At 38.2% G+C, this 19,480-nt stretch overlaps 1 protein-coding gene across 3 annotated transcripts in view; it reads right to left on the bottom strand.

Moving 5' to 3' along the window:
- Positions 1 to 3,364: 3,364 nt before the first annotated feature.
- Positions 3,365 to 19,480, bottom strand: part of Cry1 (cryptochrome circadian regulator 1) — a 73,231-nt gene continuing 57,115 nt past the window's right edge. The window contains exons 4-13 of one of the 3 annotated variants that reach the window (XM_017800628.2): positions 17,291 to 17,475; positions 16,684 to 16,772; positions 15,251 to 15,391; positions 14,624 to 14,935; positions 12,017 to 12,168; positions 11,585 to 11,787; positions 11,385 to 11,480; positions 5,420 to 5,491; positions 5,239 to 5,346; positions 3,365 to 4,284 (exon numbers count right to left, since the gene is read on the bottom strand). In XM_017800628.2, the coding sequence (XP_017656117.1) occupies positions 5,243 to 5,346; positions 5,420 to 5,491; positions 11,385 to 11,480; positions 11,585 to 11,787; positions 12,017 to 12,168; positions 14,624 to 14,935; positions 15,251 to 15,391; positions 16,684 to 16,772; positions 17,291 to 17,475 (1,354 nt within the window). In that variant the 3' untranslated portion in view covers positions 3,365 to 4,284; positions 5,239 to 5,242. The remainder of the gene's footprint in view (positions 4,285 to 5,238; positions 5,347 to 5,419; positions 5,492 to 11,384; positions 11,481 to 11,584; positions 11,788 to 12,016; positions 12,169 to 14,623; positions 14,936 to 15,250; positions 15,392 to 16,683; positions 16,773 to 17,290; positions 17,476 to 19,480) is intronic. The other 2 variants (XM_008843116.3, XM_029568350.1) reach the window with 2 other exon arrangements.

Genomic DNA, 19,480 nt, shown 5'->3' with positions numbered 1-19,480 from the left:
TTTGTTTGTTTGTTTGGTCTTGGTCTTTTTGAGACAGGGTCTCCCTGTAGCCCCAGCAGGCCTGGAATTCACTATGTAGACCAGGCTAGCCTTGAACTCACAGAGATTCGCCTGCCTCTGCCTCCCAAGTGCTGGAATTTAAGGCGTGCACCACCACCCCAGCCAGGTTTGTTTTTGGTTTTTGAGGCTCTCACACTGTAGCCCAGGCTGACCTGAGCCTAACTGTGTAGCCCAGGCTGTGCTTGAACTCATGGCAGTCCTCCTGCATCAGTCTCTTTGAGTGCTATGATTACAGGCATGAGTCATCACGCCTGACTTTTCCTTTTCTGTATCCCATTTTAATTTCCTCTTTCAAAATGAGAACATGTTTTACTATGGACTCCAAATTCTTGTATTTCAAGAAAGTGTGAAATAAGTCCATGGACCAGAGTGTTACTATACTAGTAACTCAGAGGCAGAAGGGCCACTCAACATGTATACCTACCTACCTGTTATATGTAGTAGCCTATTAAATGTTGGAACCTGGAGATCAGACTTGGTATTGAGGAGCCAGGCCTACCTGCTGCTGTGAACGTAAAGCGCAGGTGTCAGTTCCTCCAAAGCCTCCAGAGCGTACACTGTAAGGCTAGAGAGACCCAGGTTTGATGGATTGTGTGCCAAGCATTGTTGAGGGAAGAATCCTCGGTTTCCACAGGCTTCTGCCCAAGAGAGGGCGGTCTGAACGTATCCCACAGTGCTGCGTGTTAGAAACACACCCTTGTAAACGCGATGAGAAGGAACCTTTTACTTCCTGGCAAACAGCTTGGACAACGCGGGGCACTCTGCCCTTGGCAGCACTTATTCTAACTGTGATCAATCAAGTTAATGTCTATACTGCAGGAAGGTAGGAGATGCATTTCATTCTCCTAGGTCCACGGTCTTCTCATTAGTTTCACATGCTTGCGCTGAATCTACATGCCATTAATATTTGATTTGTTTAGCCCCGTGTTTATCCATCCAAAGATTCTGGCTTTAAGGAGAATATGATTAATTGAGGAGGTTGGACATGACAATTAGAATGCAAAGCACTTGGTGGTTTGCCAGGCGTATTTAGGCGAAGCCATCTGGGAAGGAAGACGCATGAACGCTTTTAGGGACTCAGGAATGACAATACATATGGCCCCGAGCATTGTAAGAAAAGTTGAAACAAACTCAGCTATGCCAATGCTACCCAGACTTCCCCTGTACTGCTTAAGCAGTGCACATCCAAGACCTCAGATGGAAAACTAGGTAAGGCAGTTACGACTATACATATCACCAAGGAAATGACAAACATTTGAAGCATCAGAAGATTATGAAGTCTCTAGTATGTAAGAAATGCACTAAAATGATAATGGTTGTCAGCTTTGTATATCTGAAATTTACTAATTAAGGAAATGAGGAAACCATAAAGACTCTGCATAAGTTAATTCAAAAGCTTGGTTCCTCCAACTCCATATTCCAAAGTGTTTAGCAATAAGAATTCAGGAAGCTGGCTTTTGGGGCTCTTTCCTTTAAAAGCTATTATCTATCCCATCCTAACTTAATAGGCATGGCCTTTTCTCTGTCTCCTGGAAGCTGCCAGAATGTTCACCTCACCTGTATTATGTTTTCTCTTAAACTCTAATAAAATTGTCCTTGAGCTAAAAAACAAATTCAGGATCTGAATGAATCAAAGGTCTTAAATAGTTCACCCACTGGTAGATTTTGATGATTAGCTCTCCTTTTGGGGGAGTACTGTATTCAGAGTGCATCTGCTTAACTGGGAAACACTGACTGATACCTCCCTTTTCCTCTCAGTGTTCACAATGCAGACTAAACTGGAAGGTGGCACCGATGCCCGGCAGTGCCTAAGCAGAGCTAGTGTTCTTTTGCTAAGATGATTATTTATTCACATTCAGATTGAATCTGTTCCCCCTGGACAGCGAGGACAAATCTCAAGGCCTATGACTTTCTCAGTTCCACAAAATATAATCAGGGCCAGAGTAGGGTACAATTCCAATACTACTATTTTTAACAGTGGTGAGAAGACAGAAAAGGCATAGTCTGTCTTTTTTTCTAATTAATGGAATTTACTGATTCCATTTGCTGATTCATTATAAATTTTTTGATTGATTGAATTGATGGAATTTACTGATTCATTATTAATTTTTTTTGAGACAAGGTCTCACTTTGTACCCCTGGCTAGCCTAGAACTTGCTATGTAGACTAGGCTGGCCTCAAACTCACAGAGATCTGCTTGCCACTGCCTTCCAAATGCTGGGATTAGTCATGTGCCACCATGGCTGGCCCTAATTATTATTAATCTGTTATCCAGTGTATTTTTAAATACCTGTCATCTAAAAACAATGTTTCTGCACTTTGGACTCAAATTTATTCTTTTGATTACCTTTAATTAAAATTTTGTTTTTAATTTTTATGTGTGTGAGTATATTGCCTACATGTGTGTAAGTGCACCTATGTCATGCAATGCCCGAGAAGATCAGAAGAGGGCATTGGATTCTCCTGCAACTGGAGTTATGGATAGTAATTAGCTGCCATGTGGGTGCTGGGAATCGAACCCAGGTCCTCTGCAAGAACAGCCAGTGCTCTTAACTGCTGAGCCATTTCTCCAGCCCCTTATTTACCTTTAAATACAATTATATTGAAATTTTTTTTTGTGGTACTAAGTAATGAACCCAGGGTCTTGCACATGCCAGGCAAATAGTCTATTACTGATCTACACATCCCCAGCTACACTCAGTGTTTGCTACTTAAGATAGGAAAATGAAAAGTGATGGTTATAGCATCCTTTAATAAGAAAATGCCTAAGAGAACACAGTGAAGAGAGACTAACAATAGCAATAATGACATCTAACTAGAGCTGTGACAGACATGTAGGAACATTGTACTATAGACTCTAGGGAGTGATGCAGCCCGTAGCCAGCATTTCCTGACATGCTGTATGATGAGCACTTCACTTTTGAAACTGGACTATGAAACAGATGCTATTTTCAGCTCCATTTTAAGACAGAAAAAGGAAGACAGAAAGTTAATCTTGCCCAAGGTCTTGAAGTGAATGGAAAAGGCAAGCTTGACTTCAGAACCTACCTCTAACTGTTGCTTTACCCCATCTGACTTATAATTACAAAACCCATCATGTGAGGGGAAAAATACCTTTGATTTTAAATCTTTTCTCAAAATAATTTTGAAAAATAATTGTTTTGCTAGATATGCTGTACCTGTTCTTTCATTCAAAATGGAGACAGGGTTTATATAATCCACCTCTGTAATTTGTAATCATACCTCACATAGCAATTCTATTACCTAAAACAAGTGAGGGGAAATGACCACCACATACACAAGATTCCATCTTTGTACATACTTTAATAACAAAGTCACTTTAGCTATAAATGAACAAAAAAAGGGAGACAAAGAGAACTTAACACATGATCCACAAGTCTGAGTCAAAACAGGCATACATCAAGTTTTAAAACATAAATTGTCTGTTTGACAGAGGCTACACCTACTAATTTTGATTAAATACATTTTCTAAAGCATCATTATCAAAGAGTGCAAAATTAGGTCAAACAATGATGTCAAGAAAAATGTGTCCTGAAATTTTAACAAAGTCTTTTAAGAAAGTCTAAAAACTTCCCATTTTCCTGCACTGACTCTCAAAACTTTGAGTTTCATATGAGAATATCAGTTTGTTAACTTTAACTTTTGCCATACATGGAAAATTATCAAAAATATACTGATGAGTCTATACTAATTGTGACTGTATTTACATTAAGCAAATCTTTTACCAAGTTCTTTATATACAAATTACCATTTGTCCTATGTGAAATTCATTAAAAAGTTAAAAACCACAGAAACATTTTTAGAAATAATATGTTCAAAATGTAACTGCTTTCCATCAATGAAGAACATTTTTAAATAATTTAAGTGAAAAGTACTGAATTTCCCACCAATTTCAGCTGCAACAGTATTCCTCCTGACCGATTTCTGTGATTTAAAGGAGGAAAAAAAACTGAGTAAAACTTTGCTGCAAAGGAGTAAGTGATCAGATCTGATGAGCATTTACTGACTTTAACCTCAAGAAATTCATAATTAGGTTGGCATAAAAACTAAGTGACAATCTAAACAACTTAAGATAACCAAAGGTATGAAAAATATTTTAAAAAACCTAGCAAAAGCAACATGTAAATGCATTTCTTATTAAGCCACAAATTCAATGAAACTGGATGTAGGCATGGCATCTGATACTTCTGAAAAAAGACAGCCCTGTTTAAAAAAGTAGTAATTTAGATTTTAGAAGCAGCACAACAGATATTTGTAAGCTAATTGTGGTAGTACATACTTGGCGTCCTAGCATTCAGGAGGCCGAGGCAGGAGGATCACTGCAAGTATGAGGTCAGCCCTGGCTACATACTGTGTTCAAGGCTAGCATGGAATACACAGTAAGACCCTGTCATCTCAACCCCTTCGCCCCAAATTATAAATATTCAAAGTAAAGCTTTGGGATAAAATTTATAAAGGACTATATTAATGTTGCTAAATTGAAGAGGTTACTTTGTTTTAAACTTATAGTCATACAGTAGGAAAATGAAAAAGTTATTTCTTTCAAAGAAAAAAAACGGCTGGGCATGGTGGCGCATGCCTTTAGTCCCAGCACTTGGGAAGCAGAGGCAGGCAGATCCTCTGTGAATTCGAGGCCAGTCTGGTCTACAGAGTGAGTTCCAGGCACCTGGAGCTACAGGGAGACCCTGTCTCAAAAAGACCAAAAAGACAGAAAAAAAAAAATGACCACAAAACTTTCAAATTTAAACATGATGGGTACTGGGTGTGGTGGCGCACACCTTTAATTCCGGCACTCAGGAGGCAGAGGCAGGTAGATCTCTGTGAGATTGAGGCCAGCCTGGTCTACATAGCATGTTCTAGGCCAGTTGGGGCTATAGGGAGACCCTGTTCTCAAAATATCTCAAAAATAAAATAAAATAAACAAACAAATAAACCAACAAACATGATGGGTGGGTGATCACAAATCTGAGTGCAGTGCTTTGCTCAGCACATACGCATTTCTCTTGTCAAATAACTGAATTTATAATAACTGATTAAGAATTCATGCCTCTAGGTTCTCCACTTTGAAAAATGGAGATCAGCTCCATTTTGGAAATTACCTTAAGTTTAGGTTAACTGTATTTTCTACTAAAGCAAGAAAAAAAACTAAATATTTACCACATCAGTTACTGCTCTGTCTCTGGACTTTAGGACCAATACTCTGTGTGTCCTCTTCCTGACTAGGACGCTTCCCATTGCTGAGACCATGGCCCATGGAGCTTCTTCCTACATATTTAAAAATGTACATTTCAGATAGCAGAGGAGAAAATCCCAGTGTGCTCGCATGCTTCTTTCTTACCTTGCTTTAGCAGGTGTGCTTGTTGACTGTCTCCGTGAGCATAATGTAAAATACCACTTCCTTGAGAGCAACCTGTATTTAAAACAAAGGAAAATAATTTAAAATTTAGGATGTACACAGTAAGACTATAGAGCCAAAATTTTAATATTTTTATCTAAATTTACCTATATGCTTTTCTCAATCTTACCTAAGAGCCAAAAATCACACACCTAAATCAAGAAAACAGATTTACAGTTGACATGCCAGAGTGGATACAGGAAATGTCACAGGTCCCCACCTCAAGATGAAGAGCTAGCTATAGGGAATCAATGGATGCTGAGGGAGGAAGAATCAGTTTTCTCCAGGGACTAGCTCCCTGGGAGGTTATCTAATCCCAAATGGGTAACAAAGAGGTACACATGAGCACCGCTAAATGGACTCTGTGCATTATAATATATATGTATATTTTCTCTCTCTCTCTCTCTCTCTCTCTCTCTCTCTCTCTCTAGCTACCTATCATGTATCATCAATCAATCATCTATCTACCTACCTACCTACCAACCAACCTACCTACCTATCATTTATTATCTATCATCTATCTATCTATCTATCTATCTATCTATCTATCTATCTATCTATCTATCTATCTAATCAATGTGTGTATATATTTAATAATACCAGTCAAAGAAGAGGACAGATGAAATTGAGAGGGAGTTGGGCGACATGGGAGGAGTTGGTGGGGAACAGAAAGGGATGGAAATAATGCAAATATTCATGTATGAAAGTTTCAAGAATAAGTTTTTTTTTAAAAAGAAGGAAAAAAAGAAAACAAATTTAGACTGACAGTTAACAGTTTAAGGCAAAAATCACTGATTATCCGTATTTTTATTTTGTGCACTTAAGTATGCATGTGCAAGTGCATATGGAGGTCAGAGGTGTGGGATAGCTCCCCCTCCGGCACCTTGTTTTGAGTGAGGGAGGCTCTCTCAATGAGCCCAGAGCTTATCAATTAGCTGGACTAGCTGGCCAGTGAGCTCTCTGAATCCTAATCCCCACCCTTTCCCCCAATGCCAGGGTTATAGATGTGCATCACCACACTCAATTTTTCACATAACTGCAGGAGATTGAACTCAGGTCCCCATGCCCCATGATTACACAGTAAGCACGTCACCAGCCTCCCCAGTTTCTTGATTATACTTTTCTTTTTAAAAATATTTATTTTTAATTATGTGTGTGGGCACAAGTGAGTGCAGATACCACATGGAGACCAGAGGTGGCAGATCCCCCTGGAGCTGGAATACAGGCAGCTATGAGCCACCCAACCTGAGCGCTGAGAACTGAACTCAGGTCCTCAGCAAGAGCAGTATGTGGTCTTAATGGCTAAGCCCTCTCTCCAGGTCCCTCTTCTAACACAACTTTCTTTACCAGATGACAAGTGGAAACATAGCCATGAAAGCAAAACATGGGCAACAGTAAGAAAGACATCCTTCCTTCACACTTGTCCTTGTCTTCCACATTCTTCTGTCAGAGCCCTTCTAAAACAAATTTCATTAGAGATACGGGAGTAAGGGCATGTCAGCTGAGAGTTAAACAATTCAAATCAAAAGCAAAGACACACACCATGGAACAATTGCCTAAGCAATTGTATCAACCCTTCTAAAAAGGGAGAGCCTGTCTCAAAAGGACCAAACAAAAACAAAAATAAAAACACTGCCAAGGATCTCTGTGAGTTCAAGGCCAGCCTGGTCTACATAGTGAGTTCTGGGACAGCTGGGGCTACAGGGAGACCCTGTCTCAAAAAGACCAAAAAAAAAAAAACCCAAACAAACAAACAAAAAAACCAAACAAACACTGCCAAACAACACATTTTTATCAGTATTCCTAGATTAATATATGCAAACCAGGTACAATACACACCTGTAATCCCAGAACATGGTCCTCCTTATTTTAGGAGGACCAGAAATAAGTTCAAGGACACATCCTTGGCTACTACATGGTGAGTTGGAGGCTATATTGACTACTTGAGACTATATCTCAAAAAACCAACAACAACAAAAAACCACCCAAAAATCCTAAAGTGAAAACAACACTACCTACAAAAATAAAACAAAATCAAAATCAAAACAGAGAGACTGGGGAGTTGACCCCTTGTCAGTGGTGCACAAGAGAGGACCCTTCCTGGGCAATTCCTGTCTGGGAGTCCACTCTCAGTGCCCCTGGCCTGGCCTGCAGCCTCAGGGCGGGGCTCCAATGGGGTACCATGGGGGTTAAGGACACTACATGGACCTAGCCTTGGGTAGCATGCCTGCACTTCCCTGCCGTATGGATCACCCCCTTGCACAGAATGCTTGCTGCCCACTGATATCATCACAGACTGTACAGAGCCATGGTGGCTCACGGTAATGAGTCTGGGAGTGCTGCTGAGGCTTCTCTCACCACTGCCCCATACCATCATCTTGTCACAGGCACAGAAGAAAGTTTTGAGAAGCTTTTTAGTATAATTCACATATCATAAAATCCATCTGTTTTGCCAGACATGGTGGCATACGCTTTAATCCCAGCACTCTGGAGGCAGGCAGATTTCTGAGAGTTCAAGGTCAGCATGGTCTACATAGCGAGTTCCAGGCCAGCTGGGGCTATAGGGAGTTTTAAAAAAAAAAAAAAAAAGACCACCACCACCACCACCACAACAACAACCCCATCTGTTTTAAGTATAATTTAATGCATTAAAAAAAAAAACTTACAGAGTTGTGCAACCATCACACTTCCCATCATCCCTGGAAGACCCCTCATGCTCACTTGCATCCTATGAACTAGGCAAGCACTGACCTACTCTCTAAAGATCTGCCACTTCTAGAGAGTTCATTAAGTGTAGTCATGCTGTATGTGGTCTTCATGTCTGGCTCAAATTAACAGTGTTTTTGAGACTCATATATGTTATACATTTTGTTCTTTTTCATATGATTATACAGACAAGTTACATTTTTTACTACTATTAATGAATTTAAACTGTTATAAACAAGCAATTATTTGTTAACAGGTGGGATTTTTGTTGTTTTTTTTATGGGGGGAACTAACTGGAAATAGAATTTCTGGATGACAGTAAATTCAAGCTTTTTCACAAACTGCTGCTTCCCCAGAGCACTGATATCATTTTACGCTTAAGGATTCCAGGTGTGTGTCTGCTTTTTGGGGGGTCTCTGTCCCAATATTTAGCATTTTTTTTTCACTCTAGTGGGTATACAGTGACTAGCTTGTCCCAATTTGCCTGGTTCTTTCAGGTTGTAGCATTGAAAGTTCATGTCCCAGAAAACTCACCAATCCCAGACAATCAGCTGACAGATGGTCACTCTTAGTGGGTGTAAAGCACTGACTCACAATGCTTTTAATTTGCATTTCTCTGATGACTAATAGTGCTGATTAACAGGTAGTTTTTAATAGAAAAAATTAAACTAAAAATTTAATAAAAATGGAACCACAAACCCATATTGCTATTAGAAAACAGATGGTGGTCTATTTCATTATATATATAAAAAAGTACATTAAAGACATAATTTATGTATAGCTAATTCGTTTCCCGAGCACAAAAAAGTATAAGATGAAAATAAATAAATACAATTTCTATTATAGAGATTAAAAATTGTCCATAGTCATTAAAAAAAAATCCAAAAAAGAGAATGTAGCTTAGTGGTAGAACGCTTGCTTAGTACGCATCAGGGCCTGAGTTCAATCTGCAGAACTGCATATAAAACACAACTAAAAAAAGATAGAGAATTTTGAACACTGACGTGCTGTCTGTTAAGGTACTGTAAAATAAAAGCAAAAGGTTAAGTGTTGGCCACAAAGGAAAATACTTTGAAAGCACAGAAGTCTTCTCAAGTGGAGTAGAAACCTGACAGGAGAAATGTTTAAATACTACAGTTCAAATCCTAAGGATCTTTCTGTAACACTCCAGTTTCTTGTTCTAAATGTCCTTTCCTCTATCTATTAAAAAATTACTAATCCTACCATCTTCCAAGAAAATGCCTCCAGTTCTTTTAGCTCTCTGATTTCTCCCTTTTCTCCTATTTCATTAGAGACAATGACTTAACAATTCATTTGTTTTAGTTTTTCCTCTACACCCCCATTTAGACGCTTATGTCTTGTGAAAGTCTTGGAGAACCCAGCTCCAAACTGTGTTATAGCACATATTTACATGATTATAGTAAGCTCAAGATTAATTATTTGATACCATCAAAAACTATCCTATGTTTATAAACTTAGGAAGCAAAACTATCCCAATTTAACTTGCTGTCAGGATTAGCTCTGAAGATAATTCCAAATAGAGGCTTCAGGTCTGAGTGGACTAAGAAGCAGTAGGTGCCATTCTCTATCAGCTGGGATGAGCCTGCTGGGGCCCGCCCCTCCGCTTTCTGCCTGTTATCTTAATGCTTCACAGAGCTTTTGTCTCTCACACTTGTGTGTGGGCTGACAAGGTAGGGTGTAAACTGAAAAAGAGATCTCAAAGAACTGTCAAATGGTATATTGAGATTTACTTCAAATGGTAAGAGACCTAGGAAAGAATATTTCTGTAGAAAACTGTCATCACTGTCAACTGGGTGAGTCATATTTCAGTAATGAAACATTACCTTATAAACAATGCATATGAACATTATATTAGCAGAGAATGCCCCACGAGGCAGAAAATGAGAGTTGGATTCCCATCTTAGTTCAACTACTTTTTAACTATGAGATCTTGTTTGAGTTGCCTAACCTGTGTAGGAATATTTTCTCAACTGTAAAGTAAGAATACCACCAGTGCCTCCCCAGAAGGTTATTGTGAAGGTGAAGACAAAAACATCCCCTATTTCTGGGTACAAGGTAGGCACTGAAAATATGTGTTTATTCTTTCCTCACAAAATTAACTCTTGACATGCTACTTTCATAGACAGAATCTTTCTGATTTATAAATGTTTACTTTAAAAAGATTTTATTCTCCAATTGGAGATATAGTGTAGTATGAAAAGCACTTGCTCACCATGTAAAAAACCCTGGATCTAATTCTCAGTACCACAAAAAAAAAAGAAAAAAGGACTTTATTCTTAATACAGTTTAGAACATGTACCTTAAAAAAAAGCACTTCTCAAATACTGCCTTGTTTTGACTCTAATTACTTAGCCTCCTGCTAGAAAACTGACATAATGATTTAAATTTCCAGTACACACTGAAATTTAAAAAAATGCATTTTTTTCTATTTCTGTGTATGTGTATATCTACATATGCATATGTGCATGAGCATGTGGGTGCCAGTGGAGGCCAGAAGAGGGCACAGGATCCACTAGGGTGGAGTTATAGGTGGCTGTGAGTTACAGATGTGGGTTGCTGGAACTAAACTCAGCAGTGCTCTCAACCTCTGAGCCATTTCTCCAGTCCTCATACTGACTTTTGATACTATTGTCACATATATTTAAAACTTACATGATAACTAAATACTATCACAGAAAAGTCTTTGTAAGACTGATGTCTGAAAGGCACAATGTATGTATTTGGTAAACCCTTTGGCTGTGCTTAAGGACTACTAACCTGATAAACTTCCTTTAGCTGATCTGTCCCTACAGAGTAAAAAATGATGAACATTCTCAAAACATAAGATCTGAATTTCATTTTACACTGAAAATTGGTCTTGATGGGTGTATAGCTCAGTGGTAGAGCACTTGCCTAAGTTTGCTTTCCAGCACCACAAGACAAAGCCGGGTATCATTCAGTTTATAGGAATTTTAGCTTGACACAGTATCTGCTACATGTAATAGCACCTCCCATCTTTAAAATGTTATCCATGGAGTGAGGGGAAGTGTTTGTGTACACTTGTACATACAGGCGCAAACAACTAAAAATATTTAAGACAGACTTTTAAAATAAAATCTGTTGCAATAAGGTTCAAGACACAAGGCTTATGACTGTTAATCTCCTTATGTTACCACGTACAGAAATTCCCTTTTCAACTTACTTCCACTGCTGCTACAATTTGGGATATTTTCTCCAGGAGTATACCCCATGAGACCTCCATTTCCATTAGGGTTAGAAGGTACTGATGCGAGAAGACCTAAAGGGAAACATTGTCTTATTAAATTATGACCAAGACAAAATTCAATGACAGACACATAAAGTGTTGACAAAGAAACAAATCAAAGGCAGTTTCTGACATACCTAGTCCTCTGTATCGTGAAAGCTGCTGATAGATCTGCTTCATTCTTTCAATATTCAAACGGCTTGCCTCAGCATGGTTCACCATTGGTTTGGGGTAATTAACTCCTATCAAGCATTTGGCTACTTTTTGGATACCTTCTGGTGCGTTCCAGGGATCATATATATATTTTGCAGGGAAGCCTCTTAGGACAGGCAAATACCGCCTTTTGGGATAAGACAATTTTTTAATGAAAATGAAATGCACTAAAAGCAAATTACAACAATTTAAGAGCGATGAACAACAAAAATCAAATTAATACTACTCAAATGATCTTTTTACCTCTCTCCTCATCTCTGCTGCCCATCACAAATACAGAACACTTTACTGCTTAAACATGAAAAGTTCTTCCTTGGATTAGCTACACCAAACGGAATGATAATCATCTGACTTACCTGATATAGTCTCCATTGGGATCTGTCCTCCTACCAAAACCAACAGGGCAATAGCAGTGAAAAAATTGTTGGAAGAAGGAACTACAAGACAGCCACATCCAGCTTCCGGCATTGATGCTCCAATCTGCGTCAAGCAGCAACTCTTCAAACACCTTCAGGAATAACATTAACCAGTTAGTCTACACACAGGATTATCTCAAAGTAGCAGTTTGGAGGTCACTGGAGATCAAAAGTCAAAACAAGAAAATCTAAAATAGAAATGTAAAATTAAACATTCCAAAATTAGCTTCTTTATCTGTTCTGCTCTATAAAAAGCACCTTCAGAGAAAGAAATACACTGGTGAGATAGATATCTGAACAAAATTTACTTCTATAACCTTGGAAGTGCTATTGTAAATAGAGTAATAAATTACTCAAATCATTGATTTTTAAGGGATTATAAAATATTAGTAGGTAAAGTAGTAAAACCACATTTAAGAAAGCAAAAATACTATCAATTCACAAACAAAAATATTTCATTAAGATAAAGGGAGCATATATAAATATATATGACATATTTTTTGGGGGGGCTTTTTGAGACAGGGTCTCCCTGTAGCCCCAGCTGGCCTGGAACTCACTATGTAGACCAGGCTGGCCTTGAACTCTGCCTCTGCTTCCCAAGTGCTGGGGTCAAAGGTGTGCGCCACCACGCCCAACCTATATGATAGTTTCTAAATGCACTAACATTACAGTTTAAACCTGATCCAAAAGAATATAATTAAATACCATTTTAATAAATTTAAGTAGGTAATAGGAGATAAACCTGATTTTAAAAATATCTTATTATTTTTATTTTATGTGTATGAATGTATTGCCTGCATGTATGTGAGTGTACCCATGTTGTACAATGCCGCTGCAGAGGTCACAAGAGGGCTTCAGATTCCCCTGGAACTGGAGTTAAGGACAGTTAGTAGCTGCCATGTGGGTGCTGGGAATCGAACCTGGGTCCTCTGCAAGAGCAGTCAGTGCTCTTAACCGCTGAGCCATTTTTCCAGCCCTGATAAACCAGATTTTAAAAAAAGAAGGAGAATGAGAAATAATCCTTGAGGGGCTGGTGAGATGGCTCAGGGTAGGAGCACTTGCTATCAAGTCTGACAATCTGAGTTTGATTCCCAGAACTCACATGGTGGAAGGAGAGAACCGACTCCCACAAGTTGTCCTCTGACCTCCACATGTGCACCATGGCACGGAAGAGCGTGCATGCGTGCGCGTGCACGCGTGCGCGCACACTCACACACACACACACACACACACACAATAGTAATAATAATAATTTGTGGTATAGCTAAATGGTAAAACATATGTAGATATAAGTGTGGGACTGGACAGATGGCTCAGCAGTTAAGAGCACTGACAGCTCTTGCAGAGAACCTGAATTTGGTTCCCAGTACCCACATGGTAGCTAACAACCATCCATAACTTCAGTTCCAGGGGATCTGACACCCTATTCAGGATTCCAAGTGCACTGCACTGATGGGTTTACTTACATACATACATATAAAATAAAAATATACAAATAAATACAATTTTAAACCATATGTAAATCTTTCTATGTATAACTACATCATATGTTACAAAATGCAGTATGCTTTATGTAATTAAGGTATTACTAAAACAATGGTTTTATAGCTTGAAGTTTATTATATGAATTCTACCCCCCCCCCCTTTTTGGTCTTTTTTAGACAGGGTCTCCCTGTAGCCCCAGCTGACCTGGAACTCACTATGTAGACCTGGCTGGCCTGGATCTCACAGAGATCTGTCTACCTCTAAGTGCTGGGATTAAAGGCATGTGCCAACCACACTGAATTCACTATTTCTAAGAACTCTTAGAATACTTTTTGTGACAGAAATGGTCATCTATAAATATACCTATCTGATCTGAGTGTTACTTTTTCTTTTTCCCCACAAGGATAGGGTCTTACTATGCTGTAGCCCAGGCAGCCCTGACTAACTAATGTAGCATGGGATTATAGGCTTGTAACAGTTTTCTTAATGGGAAGTTGGTTTAACCAGTGAAGTGGCTTTTATTCAATCAATTTGACCAGTTCCTGGTCTGATTTTACCATCTTGCTTTCCAAAAGTGTACCTATGTTCTGGGAATTTATTTACTGAAAAACCAAACTGTAAATGACTCTAAAGAACACACATCTCTACTGTTCCCTGTCTCCCACAGTGTAGGCTGGCTAGAACTCACTCTCTAGGCCAAGATGACTTTGAATTTGTGGAGCTTCTCATTTCTCAGCCTCTGGAGTTGCTACAGTTACAGATATCTGCTAGCACATCCAGCGTATGTATGTATGTATGTATGTATGTATGTATGTATGTATGTAAGTGCACCTGTGTCATGTAATACCCACAAAAGTCAGAAGAGGGCAACGAATCCCCTGGAACTGGAGTTACAGATGGCTTAGCTGCCATGTAGGTCCTGGAAATCAAACCCTGGTCCTCTGTAAGTAGTCAGTGCTCTTAATCACTGAGCCACCTTTCCAGCCCCCAGAAACTTTTAAAGTAGCTACAAATTTCTTCCAAATACTATAACTAAAATGCTACATTAGTTAGAAGACTTACCTTCATTCCTTCTTCCCAACTAATCCATAGGTCACCTCTTGTCAGGAAGCAAGCAACAGCATGTCTAGCTAAATGGTGAATCCAGCCCTCCTGACGAAGCTGGGTCATGATGGCATCAATCCATGGAAAGCCTGTCCGGCCTTCTGCCCATTTGGCTAAAGCCTCAGGATTCTTATCCCAAGGAATCTGGACACAGATGGGGTTTCCTTCCATTTTATCAAAGCGTGGATTATTTGTTGCTGCTGTGTAGAAAAATTCACGCCATAGGAGTTGCCCATAAAGAGAAAGGGGAGGGGAACTATTTTTCTTTACCTGCAATTGAAAAGCAAGGAAGTATTATCAGCGTTTTAAAAAAAGTACTTCAGGGCTGGAGAGATGGCTCAGTGGTTAAGAACACTGGTTGTTCTTGCAGACGACCTGGGTTCGAATCCCGGCACCTACATGGCAGCTAACAACCATCTAACTCCAGTCCCAGGGGATCTGACAGCCTCTTCTGACCTCTGTAGGCATTGCATGACATGGGTGCACTTATCTACATGCAGGCAATACATGCATACACATAAAATAAAAATAATAAATAAATTTTTATTAAAAAATACTTCAAAAATACACTCTAACTTTAGATACCTTTTTGTAGAGATCTGTTAGCTTGAAATAAAACAGCCGACATGACAAACAACCAAATCGGAGGTAAGGACTAAGTCCAGTAGGGCTTGCAAGCAGTGAATTTGCATTCATTCGAGGTCTTTCAAAGTTTGCCACCCAAGCCTGAAAATACATACAGACAATTATAGTAACTGCTTTACTAATGTAAAACCAATGTTCAAAGCTAGGCCAGTGAAATGGCTTAGCGGGTAAAGAAACCTGCCCCCAAGCCCGAAGACATGAGTTCAATATCCTGGTCCGACATGATGGAAAAAGAGAATTGATTCCCACCAATTATCCTCTGATCTCCATATGTGCACCATGGCATGTGTGTGGATGCATTCTAGCATGTCAGAAAAATAAACAATAATTTAATTAAAAAGTGTTCAAAATTGAGAATTTAAAAAATTACAGTTCTTCAGGAGTAAGTTACTCTAGCCACAAATTTCTGGATTTAGTAATTTTAAAAAGGTGATTTTAAAAGGTAAGCATTCTTTCGTTTTTAGCCATCTGTGTGCAGTGCACACTCATGTGAAATAAATGGCCTTCACCTTCCCAGCACAAGACTTAAATAACCTTGAATGAGCCTCTTTGGCATTGAGGTGAAGGTAAAATTCAGTAGTAGCCCTTCTCTACAGTTTCCTTTCTAAGGATTTCAGATACTTATGGTCAACCAAAGGTGGTTGGAAAACATCAAAAGGAAAATTCCACAAATAAATAGCATTGGTTTTAAATGACTTATTATAATATAGGTTCTATGTTTTACTATTATTGTTGCTAATCTGTTAATGTGCCTGACTTATAAAGTAAGCTTTATTAAAACTGACCTGATAGGAAATGGGAAGGATATGTGGAGGGGAGGTGAAGGCAGAAGGATGGATGGATAATGAATGCATGTAAGAAATAGCACAGTGAGTCTCCTCAATTTGTACAATTCCTATGTGTTAACAGTAGTAACAATAAATTAAACTTTACCATAGGCATGTATGTAAAGGAAAAAGCATGATAAATACGAGGTCTGAATTTATTATGTGGCTTCAGGAATCTACTGGAGTTCTAGATGTATCCCGCATGGATAGAGGAAGAATCCTACTCTAATTTCAAAGTTATGGCCAGGTGACACAAGCACAGGTAGAAGAAACAGACGCGTAGCAAAAGGGGACAACCCAAAGAGGCTGGAAAGGACATTTAAATGATGAGCTTGATGTTAGCTTTCAAACTATTAGATTTGTACTATTTTAACTATTTCTATCAATATTTTTTTTCCAAAGAGGGTATTTTTTGTTTTTAAAAGAGAATAAAATAGTCTATGGCCACACTACCCTGAATGTTCCTGATCACATGTTAATGAGTGAAATCATTTCTGAAATGAGTCTTGAAATACAAGCAAGGCTATAAGGTCTACATGATCATACTTTTCTTTCCAAGTGTCTTTCCAGACGTGTAAGTGCTTCAGTTTCCCCTCCTGGCCACACTGCAGAGGATAAGCCATCTGTATCAAATCCTAAGAGAAAGAAAATTTTTATTATTATACTATGAAAATAGTTTTTCACCTGACCACAGTAGTTTGGGGGACAAATTTCTGTGTAGAAAATATGAGAGCAGAATAAGAATCTCCAGGACCATGTGGCCCTGCCCTCCAGTGACCAGTGTGGTTGGGAACAAGAGGCCACATATTTACAGAATACACAATGAACAAAATGCTGTTTATGAGGTATTTTTTCCCCTTACTTTTCTCCTTTCCTAATAAAATACATTAGAATTTGAATTTTTGGAGTTATTTATGATTATTAACTCTTTTTAACAAAATATTTTATTCTGTGAGAAGTTCACATAATGTATTTTGATTGATCATCTTCCCCCCTTCCCCCTCACTCCTCTCAGATCCACCCACATCCTCCCTACTCCTCCAACTTCTTGTCCTTCTTTTTCCCCCAATAACCCATCAAGTCCAATTTGTGCTGCCTGTATATTCCCGGGTGGCTCTTCAGCTCCATATTTTTTTTAACAGCTTATACCCACCTAACTCTTCCAGTGAAGGGACTCCATATTTCTCGTCGTGGTCATCAGATAGTGGAGTTGTGCACTTCTCGATCACTTCTGAAGTAATTGTCTCTACTGGTATCTCCAGTGGTTCCATTTTGCTGATGAGAGTTTGAAATCTTTTATAAGTTAGAGGTGGCTGTCCACCATTCAGTTCTATGATCCTATTACAAAAGTTAGTAAAATAAAGTTAGTAAAAAAATGACAATATATTTGGTTGATAAGCTCTGAAAAGGCTTAATATCAGAAAATTTATCATTTAAGACTTTGTGAATGTTAGCTTCTGATATGACCAGAAAATGTGTTCAAATGGTTAATGAGTCTAAAAAATCATTCTCTTTTATTTCCTAGATATCCACTACGTGTCAAATACTATAGAATGCAGACATCAAAACACTGATGACAATGAATATTAAGGACTTAGGAGGGCTGAAGAGATGGTTCAAGTGGTTAAGAACACTTGCTGCTCTTGCAGAGAAACTCGGGTTTGATTCCCAGCACCCACATGGTGGCTAACAACCAACCATAACTCCAGTTCCAGGGGATCCAACACCCTCTTCCAGCCTCTGTGGGCACTGCATGCTCGTGGTGCACTTATATGCATACAGGGAAAACATTCATACATATTAAAAAAAAAGAACTCTTTATGAGTATGAACTAGCTGAGTGGTTCACCTAGCCTACAGGCTGTAATATGTAAAAAATTAATGCACAATGGAAATGTGAAAAACTTATGACCCAATTCAAGGAATTTCTCAGTCATCAATAAAACTAAACCAGGACAATTACACCAAGAAATAATCAGTAAAAAAAAATTTGCTCGGTATATTTGAGGTTTACAAATACTGTTACAGAAAACAAACAGATAAAAGTTACTACTGAAAAGCAAATTATTTATAGTCTCAGTTACTTTTTTTGTGTCAGGAGTAGTTAAAAATCTATGCACTCAGCAAAACTTCCAAATGCAGTATTATTTTATTAACTGTAGTCCATGGTGCACCCTACATCTCTAGGCTTTTATTATACCCTAAGTGTCTACTACTTTAAACAAATTTAATTATTATTTTTATTTTTGTGTGTAAGAATGTATTGTTTGCATGTATGTTAAGTGTACCGGTGTCACGTAATGCCCATGGAGGTTGGAAAAGGTTGTTGGATCTCCTGGAACTGGAGTTATGGACAGTTGTTAGTCACCATGTGGGCGCTGAGACTTGAACCCAGGTTATCTTCAAGAGCAGCCAGTGTTCTTAACTGCTGAGCCATCTCTCCAGTCCATGTATCTGCTACTTTTTATCCTTTTACTTTCATCTCCCATTTTCTCTATTGAATTTTATTAAGATTTTATATTACTGTAGTGAAAATTACTTGCTATTTTCTATCGTGTTCATGCCCTTGTTAAAGATTTTAGTATTTGTGTCACATGTAGTAGTAGTCCCTTCTCTGAGTTTTTGTTTTCTGTGGTTTCAGTTATTTCTGTCTAATTATGGTATTAAAAATATTATCTGGCTTGACTCACATAAATTTATCATAGCATAGTATTATAATTGTTATTTTATTATTAACTTCCTAAAATTTATAACTCTCTTAAATTATAAATAAAACTTTAAGTGTGCATATAAAGACAAAAAGGTATATACAAGATTTAATGCTGTCAGTGGTTTGGGGCATCTGCTGGGGCTTTTGGAACGTCTCTTCCATGGATAAGGAGTCAACTAGTGAGGATATGAATCCCCAATTTCACGTTATTTAAATTTAAGTACCTTATACACTTATTTCTAATGACAAATTACACTTCAATTTAATCATACTTCAAGGAAAAAAAAGCATTGCTAAAGATAGTTTGGATTTGGTTTCGACACTGTTCTGGAATAACTAATTAGGCTTTTTCATTCTAGCTATTTGCTTAGAATTATAGGTAAAATCCAACTTCACCATTTTATAGATGTAGAAATAGACACCATATACTGGAGTTAAATAAATTAGCTAAGATCACATAACTAATAAAATGGCAAATCGAAGATTTCCTTATCCAAAACAGAATGTAATTTTCTTTATACCAAGTATAATTATCAACTATGTACAGAAAGAAACCACCAGAAAACTCTCTGCTATGAGTAAATTTTGTTTTGTCATAATATCTTAAGATTATATACAGGGTTATAATGAATTT

This window comes from Nannospalax galili, unplaced genomic scaffold (assembly GCF_000622305.1).
Source record: "Nannospalax galili isolate Female #2095 unplaced genomic scaffold, S.galili_v1.0 scaffold39, whole genome shotgun sequence".
In the NCBI taxonomy this organism is placed as follows: domain Eukaryota; kingdom Metazoa; phylum Chordata; class Mammalia; order Rodentia; family Spalacidae; genus Nannospalax; species Nannospalax galili.
Note: the sequence above shows the minus strand (reverse complement) of the source record. Positions and strands in the feature narration are given on the sequence as shown.